Genomic DNA, 12,905 nt, shown 5'->3' on the forward strand with positions numbered 1-12,905 from the left:
AATATATAATCATTTCAATTAAATTTTGCTTGATTACAGAATTTTGTTCATTTTATATACTAATTTCTTTTTAACATTTATCAACGAATTTTTTTTAATTTTTAAATAAAGGGATAAGCATGTATTTTATGGGTGAAGAAATTTACAAGTGTTTGATTCATTTAACAACTATAAATCTAAAATAATATTATTAATTTAATTGTTTGTATAGCTAAAATAAACGGAGAAACACAATTATAAATGAAAATAGACATTTGAGATGCATTGTTAGGGAAATGTTTGCACATAAAATCTTTTAACAATTTCGGCTACACGAAAAATTTCTCAAATATGCATATCTAATGGAAGACATCGAGGAAAAAGGACAATCATTAAAATAAAAACTTTTTAAATTTTACAAGTGAGATTGAAAGATTGCCACATGCTTTGGGATTTTTGTGAGGAATTATGTTAGTAAGGTGGACGGGAAATTTAGTGTAGAGAAAGTTTTGAAATACTCAATAAATTTAAAAAAGTTTTAAATGAATTTTATTATAAAAGTTTTTATGATATTTCTACTGTTGAAATTTACTTTACGAAAAAGTAATATGAATTTGAGAGACGATAGTGATTATGTTCTTCGTGTTGATAGCTTTTGTACGAGGTGAGAATGTTACTTGAATGTTTGATTGAGGGAGGCTTTATAACGTGTTATTGGGATTTTGAGGAATGCAAGGAAATGTTCGGCAATTGAGTCTATTTGGGGTTTGTTACAAGGTAAGGTGTAATGCCGAGAATCATGCCAAACACTTGATGCAATGCCTTAATTTGACTATATTTTATTTTAATATATTTTTAAAAATTAATAATTTTGTTATAGTAATGAAATTAATATATGATAATATTTTATATTCACTTGTAAAATAATTAAAAACTTTGCTAGCTATATATATATATATATATATATAAAATAGAATAAAACTACGAAAAAATGAAAAACTTATGCTAATGGGAGAGTAACCGCAGGGAAGTGCCCAGCAGAAGCAGCGGTGTATCTCAATCCCAAAAATCGAGGAGCTTGCACACGAGAATATGGCAGTTAGGTTCGTACCCGGGCGGGTATTAGATTGACACTTGTCTTAACATCACTGGATGGCTGATATGGAAAGATGGACCGAATCGGGTCTGTGGGACCCAAAAGTCTACTCGCTTTCCGGCCAAGGAATGTAAAAGGGATTTTTGCTTGCTGCCTTTCTTTCTTCTTCTTCTTTTAATTTTCTATGTTTTTTGAAATTTGAATTTTCGTAAAATCTTTTATGGTCCTTAAGAAATGTCCAAATGCCTCCCATGTCCCCTTTTGCCTTTCTTGGGGACAAAGGAAGAGACGACGCTGGTGGATGGTGGATCACTTAATTCATTTGCCTTGCATCCTCATTGGCTGGGACCAAATAGGCGAAAACTATTTAATTAGAATGAATAAAGGTCGCCGTGTTGCCTTTACACAATGCATTATTTGTATTATTTTTTTCTTTTTTCTTTGTGGAATTTGTACATTTTCAATTCACTAAATTGATTGCTCATTCCCTAAGTTGTTATCCCTTTCTTCTTTCTTTTTTCCGAATAAGTGTACTTTTAATTAGCATATCAATACTCACCAAAATGCCATTTGATTTAATATTGAATTAGCATTTCTTGACATTTTAGTACGATTTTAGTAAAAAAAAAAAGTATATACGAAATAAACATAATATGTTGTTGAAGTTACATTTATTGGGTTTTTAATAAAAAAGAATTTATAAAGAAACTGCCAAGTTATTAACTAATATGGGTGTAAACTTTGGATTTCTAAATTTAGATGCTAAGCCTGATATTAGACGTTCATAATATTAAATGAGGTGGAAGGGAAAGAAAATCCTTAGGACATTACAAACTTGAAAAAATTCTATGAAAATAATAGAAAAAAAAATGTTGAACTTTGACGCTCTCGGCTCCATGTGATGCTGTAATTCAGCCATAAAACTAGTTTTAAACAAAAGTCGAAAATTAAACGTGGCATGATTCTTTATTTTGCACGTAGTCAAAGATGAAACGACATCCTGCAGTCTTGATCAATTAATCACAATTAATGAATTAAAACATTTCCATTAGGTAGTTAAGTGTTGATTAATTTCTGCCTAACCCAAGCACAGGGGAAAGAGGAAACGAGAAATCCGAAACCTCAAAAAGAGGAAAAGAGGGACGTGGGTGCATGTACCCTTCAAGCCCCATTAACACAAAAGGGTGAGTCGGCAAAGGTTAAAGCACAAATCGAAAGAGGGTAATTTGGTCATTTCATTAAACACACAAAATTCCAATAACTAACCTTTCAAGAAAATAAAAACATGTTAACAGTTGGGAGATGAGTTGGGTTGTTATAATCGAGAAATTTATCCAAAATAAAAAGAAAAAAATAGAGATAAAGCAAAACAACAGAAAAATCAAAAGCCAAATCCTCATTTAATTTTAAACAATTTAATAAATAATAAATTACATGGATGCATGATATTTTATTAAAACAATAATTATATATTTAATAAATATTAATAATAGTTTTTAATAATAATTCCCTCTCTCCACGCGCCACCTGACAGGAGTGGGACCCGAGAAGTCCCGTACCTTCCAGAGACAAATGCTCAATTGCGAGTGAGAAGCTCAACAATGGTGAATGGGTCCCAAATTAAAGGTCCCACATTCAATGCAGAGCGTGTAATTCACTCATACGGGTAAGAGGGTAGGATAAATAATTTATTTCCTATTTAAGCACTAGTGAAAACGTTCCCAAGTGAAAATGCTTGAGAAGGAGGCCGAGAGTCAGTCGTGGTGTTGGTGTCTTGTGCGTCACTCTGCTCTCCGTCTTTGTTTCTTTTGTGAATTAATTTTTGTTTTTATTTATAATTATTTATATATAATTATTTAATATACAGTATTGTATATTTTTCTGTTAAGGGTGTGGGAGCAAAATATAAATAGCGTTTGTTCTTCTCTAGCCCAGCTTTAATGGCGTGAGAGGGTACGAAGGGAGAGTGTGTGTATATATATATATATATATATTTCTACGGTTCTTACAGTAACCGTATGTGATCCCTTCAATCTTTGCATGCTTCACCAACTCTTCACAAAAGAAAACCCAAAACCCAAAATGAAATTATTTTGATATCAATGAAATGCAATTTGGCAAAACAATATTTTCTTCTGTTTGGTTTCCATCTTCACTCAAAGAGAACCAGCACCCCCCTTTTTTTTTTCCTTTTTTCCAAATTCTGAGCAAAACCCCAGATGATAAAAAGTGGTAATCTCTTCTGGGTATTTGTTATTTAAGTCTCTTTCAATTCATATCTGATGTGGGTATTTTGATTGCTTCTTCTGGTTGTTTTGTTTTTTTTTTTGTCTATTTTGGTTGGTCGGTTTTCTTTTTTGTCTGTCTTGTTTTTCTTGATGTTGGAAGCAACAGCTGAGATTGGGAAGAAGAAGAACAGAGGAAACATGAAGGATGATGAGGAGCTTGAAATGTTGTTGGATGAGATCCCTCATGCAACATCACATAATCTTCATCATCATCATCATCATCATCTGCATCAAAAACATGATAACAATCATGTGAATGGGTCATTTCATGGCATGTGTGGTCTTATGTATGATGATGACCCATCAGGTTATTATTATAAGCATTCATGTGCTTCCCCTGTAAGCGGTTTCTCTTTACAATCAGATGGTTCTTCCTCAAGTTTGGTTTCTAACAATGGGCAGTCTTTTTCTGACAATGGATCACCAACCCCACCTCCACTAGAAGACCTTAAGCCACACTTGCCTAATGGACTACTCGTGGATTCAGCTATTAGGAAAAAGGCCAGTAATGACGGCTTGATTGCTGAACTGGGTCTTTGTAGAAATCTTAGTAAAATGTATTTTAGTAATGATCAACAGAATGTGGCTTCTAGTTTTAAAGATTTTTCACTTGAATCCAACGGGATTCAACTTATTGATCAAATCAATGTTGAGAAGTATGCGGCTTGTGACAAACTGAGGAAGGGGTCTTCTGATTGTGTGGGATTTCAGTCCCCTGTTCCAGCGACTGTTCCAATGAGTTTCGATGTTGGGATGAATATGGCATTTTCTGGATTGCCCCAGGAATATAGGATGAATAATTTATTGGGGTCTCAATTTTATCCTGGTTGTTCGGATGCTTTGTTTTCTCAGCAGGAAATGAATTGTTGGAATGGTGCAGTGAGATCTCCTTGGCAGCAAAAGGAGCAGACGTGCAATTATCCCCACAGAGGAAATTCTGTATCGAATTTAAGCACTTCTTTGAGTAAGCTTTCTGTGACTGATGCTTTAGTCTATGGACAACGAAATGGTCTGAGTTGGAATGACAAAATAGGTGAGTTGAATTTCCCTGGTTCTCCCGGGTTGATTCAAGCAAGCCCTCATGCAAGTGTTGAAAATCTGTTACACCATGGGCTGCCACTAGCCAATGGAATCGCTAGAGCACATTCAAACATTAGAATCCCACATGGAGGTCTTGAGGCTTTTACTAGTGAGGATAGTTTCATTATTCAAGGAGAGGGTTTAAATTATGTGATTAATAAGGGGCTTGATCGTTCAAGAGGGCAAAACAAGGGCTTAGTGCATGAGATTGGTGTGAGTAAGCATCTAGAAAGAAGGCCACAGCTTGATGGTTGGTCTCATATTGCAGCAGCTTGTGGAAATACTAAGAATGCTAAGTTATATAATCCCTCTTTGCCACCTAAGTATAACTCTTTGGCAGAAGCTCGTGGGTACATATACTTAATAGCAAAAGATCAACATGGCTGCAGATTTTTACAGCGGCTATTTGATGAGGGCACCCAGCAGGATGTTCAATTAATATTTAAGGAGATCATTGATCATGTAGTTGAACTTATGATGAATCCTTTTGGGAATTACCTCATGCAGAAGTTATTGGAAGTTTGTAATGAAGAACAGAGGATGCAGATTCTGCTAATGGTTACTGAAGAACCAGGGCAACTTGTCAAAATATCTCTGAATACTCATGGGTATGTCAGATACACTGCTTTATATGTTTTTGTTGTATCCACTGGTTTTTACATTGTTTTTCCTTCTTTTTTCCTTCTTTCAGCACTCGTGTGGTTCAAAAATTGATTGAGACTCTCAAAACCAGGGAGCAAATTTCACTAGTCATATCAGCCCTTGAGCCTGGCTTTCTAGCTCTCATCAAGGACCTGAATGGCAATCATGTTGTACAGCGTTGCTTGCAATGTCTTACCAGTGAAGATAACAAGGTAAACCTTCCATCTTCGAAATTGCTGAGCGTTAATGACTGGATTCATTTCCATGCCATTCTGTTTTGTCCATTAATTTATAAAGTGTTATATCTTGTAGAAGTTATGGACAATGTTTTCTTGTTTGGGGGTCTACATGTGGATTAACAATCATTATGAAAACATTCAAGCATATGTCAGACAAATGTGATACCTGATAGCATTCCTTTAATGACAACATAATTGTGCTTTAGTTTGACAGAACCAAGAGCATCCTTCTGCTTCTTCTCAGAGCCAATCCATCTCATGGCATGTGGTGGGCATTTTTTGAAACTTCACAACCAAAAAGAACTGCGTTCTGCTTTTATTCTTTGCTTCAGTTACTTGATTAACCAAATTTCTTTAAGGTCTTTTAGATTGGAATTAAAATGGATGATTGTACCTTTTTCTAGTTCTTCTGGAATAATTGACAATTCAGCTGCACTGGATGTGGCATTTTAGTTAAACATCAATTCGTGTCTGAATATGATGAGTCCTTGATAATATCGGAGTATCCTTTTATTTCCCTTTTAAAAAGGGGGGAGCGTTCTTTTTAAATGTCTTAACTTCAAGTGAGCAGAGAAGCTAATTCAACCCTATGATAGCCTTTAGTCTCTTTGAAACTGTGAACATATGTGTGGACTTGATGTAGAACAATGGAGTGTTTAACCACTTGTTTTGGAGTCAATATATAATGTGCCGTCTGTTAGCTATTTCTTGCAGATACTGCAGTTGGTAGCAAACTATGTGATTTCTTATGGTGGCATTTTGTGTAACTGGGTGGTTTTGGTTAAAATTTAGTTGAGATTATATTGCATGTGCACTTATTGAATTTTGTTTGTTCAGCATCATTACTTTACCCTGCAGATATTTGACAAATTTCTTCTTGCAACTATGACAGTTTATTTTTGTTGCCGCTGCAAAGTATTGTGTTGATATTGCAACTCATCAACATGGCTGTTGTGTTTTGCAACGATGCATTAGCCATTCAACTGGGGGATATCGAGAAAACTTGGTTGCAGAAATATCCGCCAATGGACTTCTACTTGCACAGGATGCATATGGGTAAGTATTAAAATTATATTAGTCTACAATTATCAACCATCACTCAGGACAAAGAACTTTTGTTTTAGGGGAAATACAATTAGTCTATTACTTTGATACCACTTGCTTACCTCTCTGCTTCCAATTTTCTGGGAAAAAAGAAAAAGAGAAACCCAACTTACACATTCGTGATGCATTAGGAAAAGGCATGGGAAGCAGAAAATCATGGCATATGGGATGGTATTAGACCTTCTCTATTTAGCCCTTGTGTTCTACTAGACTGTGGTGATGGCAAAGCTTTATTTCAAAATGTAAATTAGCGGCTTGTCTTGTTTTGCTAATTCTTATTATTTATTAAATTCAAGCATGAATTATGCTGAATAAGTTTTGGCAATCATCATGTTAGTCTAGTGCTCATATGGTTGCTGGGAAATGACTGTTGTCCTCACTAGGTCCTTTATTGTTGATCAGGCTGAATTGACAGGTCTTTAGGAGTTGTCATCAATTCTTACATGCACCTTGTAGTTTGCTTCATGTATGGGTTCCTATATACATGATCATGCTGTAAAGCCAGAAGATCACAAATGTTAATGAATAACTTCCTTTTTTTTTCTAGCTCAAGAAAACTTGTCCTTCTAGGTCTCATGTGGCCCAAACAGTTTGTTTGGTCTACTGGATTATATCTTTTTAAAAAAAAAAACCACTTGCCATATTTTGTTTCTCGAATTTGGAAAAAAATGGAAAAAGAAATTGTCAAAAGTAGTATATGGAGTTGTGAAGGCATTGTATCTTCTGGAAATTGTTGAAAGATTGCTGATTTCTTGCTTTTACCCTTTGTGGAATACTTTGTCATGAGACTGGTTAGTTCATTCTCTCTAATTGGGGGCCAGTGGCGCCTGAATGAAGTTTGTAATAGATAACTTTTTCTTTTCTGCTTTTTGTTAATATTATTTTCACTGCAGATTTCCTTTTTCATTTTGCAGAAATTATGTTGTTCAGTTTATCTTGGAGTTAAAAATCCCATCTGCCACTTCAACTTTGATTTCTCAATTTGAAGGGAACTACGTGCACCTCTCAACACAGAAGTTCAGCAGTCATGTGGTTGAAAAATGTCTTTTGGTATTAAATGATGAGAGCCGGTCAAGAATCATTCATGAATTGCTCTCTGCAGCTCACTTCGAACAGTTGCTACAAGATCCACATGCAAACTATGTTGTGCAAACTGCTCTACGCATGTCTGAGGTTCAGGATTCAATTACTTCTATTACTTATGAGACCCCCAACCCCTCAATCAACACCTTTCTTCATCTCTGTGGCTCAAAAAGTATAGATGTTTTTCAATTGTAACATTTATTGATGCCTCAATCTGGACTCATGGGTTTCTAAGAGAACTACACTTATTATGTGGTAGAGGGTACCTGCTAGATGTACCGTGTGCAGGTGATAGCATAAGGAATCACATAAAATAATTACTGTGATGGATCTGGTTGAAAATTTATGCTCCTATGTAGAAGGCAAACTTAATGATCTTGCCTAAGGATTAAATTGCTTAGTTGAAAATCCCCTTCTCATGCAACTTTTTAAATTAAGAGAGCCACTCTAGTCTCCTACTAATTATCCATATTAGAAACAGGGTTAATACTTATTCAGATTTATTTATTTTTTGTTGGCTTCTTTTTGTCTCTTTATTGCTGTTCTGATTTTTGTTTCTATGTTAGGGACATCTGCACAATTCACTTGTTGAAGCAATTGAGTCCCATAAAGCAATTTCGCGCAACAGCCCATATTCCAAGAGAATTTTCTCTCAGAAGCTTCTGAAGAAGTGATGTACATTCTCCCTGTCTCTGAAGGAAGCAGTGTTGTTGTTTTGTGTCTCTCATAGCCTGTTTTCTACTGTCACAAAAATTGTTATCTATGTATGGTAACTGGATTTTACCATAAAGGCTCATGCCTATAACCAGAGGAAGGGTTTTGTCTTCTCAAAGTGCATGGAAATGCATTTCATGTGCTCAGAAGAATGTAAAAGATAAAGCAATTTTGCTTCAAGTTGCTTAAATTTTGGACATGTATTATTTTGTTGTCTTGTTGATCTCTATGCATTGAAGATTACCATCCTTATTTTCTTTGCAAGTCTCACTTTATGAAGTTGCACGGTGTATAGAATGTTAGGATTTTGATTCCAGCTGTACAATACAAACGTGGATGCCATTTTAATGTCATATGCATGAGAATGGATGATGCATCATATTTTGCAACACCACCCCACCCCTGCCCCCTTTTTTTTTTTTTGGCTAGATCTTTGGATTTGGGAAAGAGTCCTTGACATTGATAACTCTTTGTCAAAGATTCAATTTAGGAGATGGCAGCTCCTAATTCCTGAATATTTTTGCAGTTTGCTTTCTTAAATTTGCTCATGTTATGTTAATAATGATGGAAGGTTGAGAACTCTAGAGGATCACTTTCTATCTCATGGAGGGAGAATATCAGTCATCAGCAGCAACGAAGCTGTTTTCCTGTGTTAATTTGACCACATGCCATACACTTGATGAACGTGTTTATGTTTCTTTTCATTTTGTTTTAAGTGTCCTTCTTTCAACCTTTCCTTCTCTTTTGCCTTTTACTCTCTTTTCAAGAAACTAAATGCTAAGCATGCAAAGAAACTGAAAAGTACAAAGAAAGCAGATTGCATGTGGCTGTGGTACTGGTGGCTCATGCTTCATTTTCTATTTGCAGTAATGCAGTGATGGATCTCAGTCAGTGATCCAAACGTCTGAAGTTCATAATGGTTCCACATGTTTACCTCTTCCGGGAAACTTCAGCAGCATTATTGACAACAGCTTCATTCTAGTGTGCCAGGAAATGCAACTATTAACAAGTTGCAGGAAACTTGCTAGGTTTGCAAATTCCTATTTTGGCATTAGGCCTACAGTTTAAGATGATGACAAACTTGTAGATTTTACTAGTTTTTCCTTTTGGTACCTAATCAAGAAAAGTAAATTTTACTGGTTGAAAACTCCATTTCCTGTAATATTGCCTCAATTGAGGCTAGGTGCTTGGGATTGTATTCCTTAATATTCTTCATATATCAGTTTCAAGCCCTCTGTAACTACAACTCTGGCAAGAGCCTCTTCATCAGTTCCAAAGCCCCTTGATGGAGGACTTTGTCAAAGTATTTCTCAGAGCAGCTTAGGCATTTGATTGTGGCATGGAATTAAATAGATTTGGTAATTTTGTAATTTTAGATATGATATGGGAAGACATGGAATTAAATAGGTTTAGGTTTAACTTTAAAGTGTTTCATGGTTAGTTTTGTTTGACTCATTTTGTGTCTTAACATGTCAAATACGAATAACACGTTTAATTAATTGTATTAATCGTTTATTATGTTTAAACATGTGTGTGTAATATGTTTATCAACTTTTTAAAACTTAATAGTCGAAAACTATTTTAGTCTTATTTAAATATTTTAATAAGTTTTTTAAATTTTATAAAGATAATAATGTAATTATGCCATGAACCCTTAATTTTGAACTTTTGCTTTGTTATCATTTTGGATTATTTTAGATATTATTAATATTTTAAGATTAGATGCTAATGATGGATTTTATCATATTATATGATAATGAACTTTATGTATGTTATTTATGTTAATTTTATTATATTTGATGTTAGTATTATTTTGTTTTCTTATAATTATTTTTATAATTATTGATTTTAATTTAAATAATAAAATTATTTTTAATTTTAAATATTTTTATTTAATCGTGTTAAACATGTTAATCATGTTGTGTCGTGTTATACAATTATTAAATATGTACGTGTACGTGTTTCAAATTTAAGACATGAATATTATTCATTTTATGTTCGTATTCAATCTTAATGCGTTTCATGTCTAATCATGTCTAGCATATTGAAGACACGAAAACATGGATTGCTCGGTTTACAATATATATATACACCAAGTAAGAATTGTATCATTTGTTTTTTGATAAGAGAGGAAAGGAAGAAGCACTCATGCTTTAAGGAAAGATTAAGAGGAGAATATTTTAACTATTTATATATTTGAACCATCAAACTAAACCAAATTCTTCAAAAATTTCAAAGGTGAAATTAACCAAAAAACCTTCACTTGTCTTGAGTAATTTTTACTGTTGTCATGATGTTCCATTCATTCATTGCTTTTGTACAATGGTTTTATTGATCATTGCTCTTTATATAATTGTTCATCTCATTCATTGTTTTGTGTAGTTATATGATTCTGTGAATCAAATTTTATAATATAAAAAGCCATAATATATTAGTAGTCAAAATCAAGTGTATAAAATTTGCCTCCTATGTTAGAATTCTTGTATTGAGAGGTTCTCATGTATTGGTAGTTGGGTAAAAGTAGATTTGACAATTTATTTTTTTGTGCCTTAACTATGATGTGTAAATACCCGATATTAATAGTTGTTGTCGAAAATTGAAGCTGATAAACTATTGTAACAAGTTTGAGGTCTTGATATACTATAATTTCAGCTCTTTCGAAATACGAAACTTGGTGCAAAAAAATTAAAGTGATTATCTCTCAAGATTAACAAATTCTTCTTAAATAGTTTGTACAAACTATCATAGATATAAGAGCAATAAAGAATTAAAGGAAGAAAGAACCTAGCAACTTGAAGTGGTGATAATACTTCTATTGGGATCATTTTATTAGTTTATTATTTATATTAAATATTAAATAAAAAAAATTATATTGCGAAAGCTATTAAAAATATATAATAAATAAATAATTTTAAAAATTTTGAGAGCTATTGTCCCAATAAATATGCTACCCTCATCTCTTATTGAAAATAGATATAATAAATAAAAAATTTTAAAAAATTTACAGATCTTACCTTTCACTTTTGTATTAAACTTTTAAATCTTAAGTCTCAAGTATTAATTATATAATTAATTAATCACATAATTTATAATATAAACTTTAGATTATAAAATATAAACTACGAAGAATTTTATAAACCATTTCTCTCCTAATCTAATTTATTTGCAATATCAAAGTGAATTTTAAATTATTTTCTCAAAAATAAGCTTATAGTAATCATAAAAATAGATATAATGTGAATAATTTTTCAAAATAAACTATTAATTGAATTGAAAAATTAAAAATTAAACCAAAACGAAAGAATTTGGATTAAATCAATTAATGAGTAACGGTTAAATTAATGAAAAATTTAAGTGAATTAATGACTTGGTCAGGGTACTTTGGTAAGAATAAGGAAGCGTCAAAGGACGGAGGCGCGTTGATACTGCGAACAGCAGGTAGATTTCTGACAGGCACCTGGTACTCAGCCACGTCTCATGCATGGCTTCAGTTCTTTTTCTGTTGTTTTCAGAAGCAGATGAAGTGTATTTTGCAAAATAGTAAAACATGCCACTAGGAACATTCTGGGTTTGGGTTTGGGTTTGGGCTTGAGTTTGGCCCAGTTTTTGACTGAATCTGCCAAAGTACAATTAATCTAACGCAAGGTATCATACGTGCAAAAATTAGTGAGTCTGTTTATTAGTAGAAATTATAAAAGTCTGTCGCTTCTGATGCAACACTCCATCCATTGATGTTTTATACTGCCTGCTTCTACTTTTCTAACTACTACTATTAACACATTATAACACACAAAGAAACAAGGGGAAATCAAAACTTGTTATTTTCTTTTCTTTAAAACTTTAATAACGAAGTTCAAAGCCTTTTATTTGGCCTCACAGCTTTTAGGTCATTGGCTCTTTCACTCATAAAAAAAAAAAAACTCACATTAATCTAAATTTGTTCCTATCAATTATTTTTTATGAGATCACAATTAATAAAAAATTATATCTATTTTGATATTATTTATCACATACTCATAATTTTAATAAAAAGCATATCAATATATCTGTTAATTAAAAAAAAAACGAATTCTTATATAAAACTCAATCATTATCCTCTCAACACCACAACGTTTGCATTTTCTTGTTTTTACTGGAAGGTATGCAACACGCGCGTCAGCAGTTTCTCCGCAAAATCTCGCGAAATATTCAACACAGCAGAGCCCGCCCACAATAAATATTAATTCCCTTGAATTAATTTAGTATTAAAAAACTGAACGGTCGGCAGACAAAAGGAGTTAAAAATTCTTGACGCCACAATAAAAAAAAATTAAATTTAAAATTATCAAGACACGAAGTAACGCTGAGCCACGTGAACGCCATCAAAGAAAATTCCTCGCCTAGTGGCCGGGGACAGGTGTCGCGTTCTTGGAAGCCTACACGTACGTGGACCAATGACGTCGATGAAACTGATCGGATCTGATCGCCCTACTCTCATCCACGAATTCTGATATCTACCACTTCTAGTATTGCCGTTGTTTTGATCTCCTCGCCACGTGTCATCGTTACCGTCACCACTCTTTACGTTTTAACCTTTTAAAAATTAATAAAATATTATTTAATCCCAATGAGAGAAAAAACAAACGGAAAAACAATTTTTTTTAAAAAAAACTTCGAGTGACCCCTTTGTTCTCTAGAACC

General features: G+C 33.4%; 1 protein-coding gene across 1 annotated transcript; it reads left to right on the top strand.

The window, feature by feature from the left end:
- Positions 1-2,827: 2,827 nt before the first annotated feature.
- Positions 2,828-8,477, top strand: LOC110415210 (uncharacterized). Its single transcript, XM_021426826.2, has 5 exons — positions 2,828-5,051; positions 5,135-5,297; positions 6,217-6,380; positions 7,343-7,601; positions 8,078-8,477. Exons 1-5 carry the CDS (start codon positions 3,454-3,456, stop codon positions 8,183-8,185), a joined length of 2,292 nt encoding a protein of 763 aa, XP_021282501.1. The 5' UTR covers positions 2,828-3,453; the 3' UTR covers positions 8,186-8,477.
- Positions 8,478-12,905: the final 4,428 nt, after the last annotated feature.

This window comes from Theobroma umbraticum, unplaced genomic scaffold, assembly GCF_002168275.2.
Source record: "Theobroma umbraticum cultivar Fairchild unplaced genomic scaffold, ASM216827v3 scaffold_30.0, whole genome shotgun sequence".
Lineage (NCBI taxonomy): Eukaryota > Viridiplantae > Streptophyta > Magnoliopsida > Malvales > Malvaceae > Theobroma > Theobroma umbraticum.

Excerpts from the sequence above, each read along its gene's own strand:
- LOC110415210 (XM_021426826.2), top strand. The coding sequence starts at position 3,454 with ATGTTGGAAGCAACAGCTGAGATTGGGAAGAAGAAGAACAGAGGAAAC. Across the intron at positions 6,381-7,342 it reads CTTGCACAGGATGCATATGG|AAATTATGTTGTTCAGTTTA; the intron begins GTAAGTATTAAA and ends TTCATTTTGCAG. Across the intron at positions 7,602-8,077 it reads CTGCTCTACGCATGTCTGAG|GGACATCTGCACAATTCACT; the intron begins GTTCAGGATTCA and ends TTTCTATGTTAG.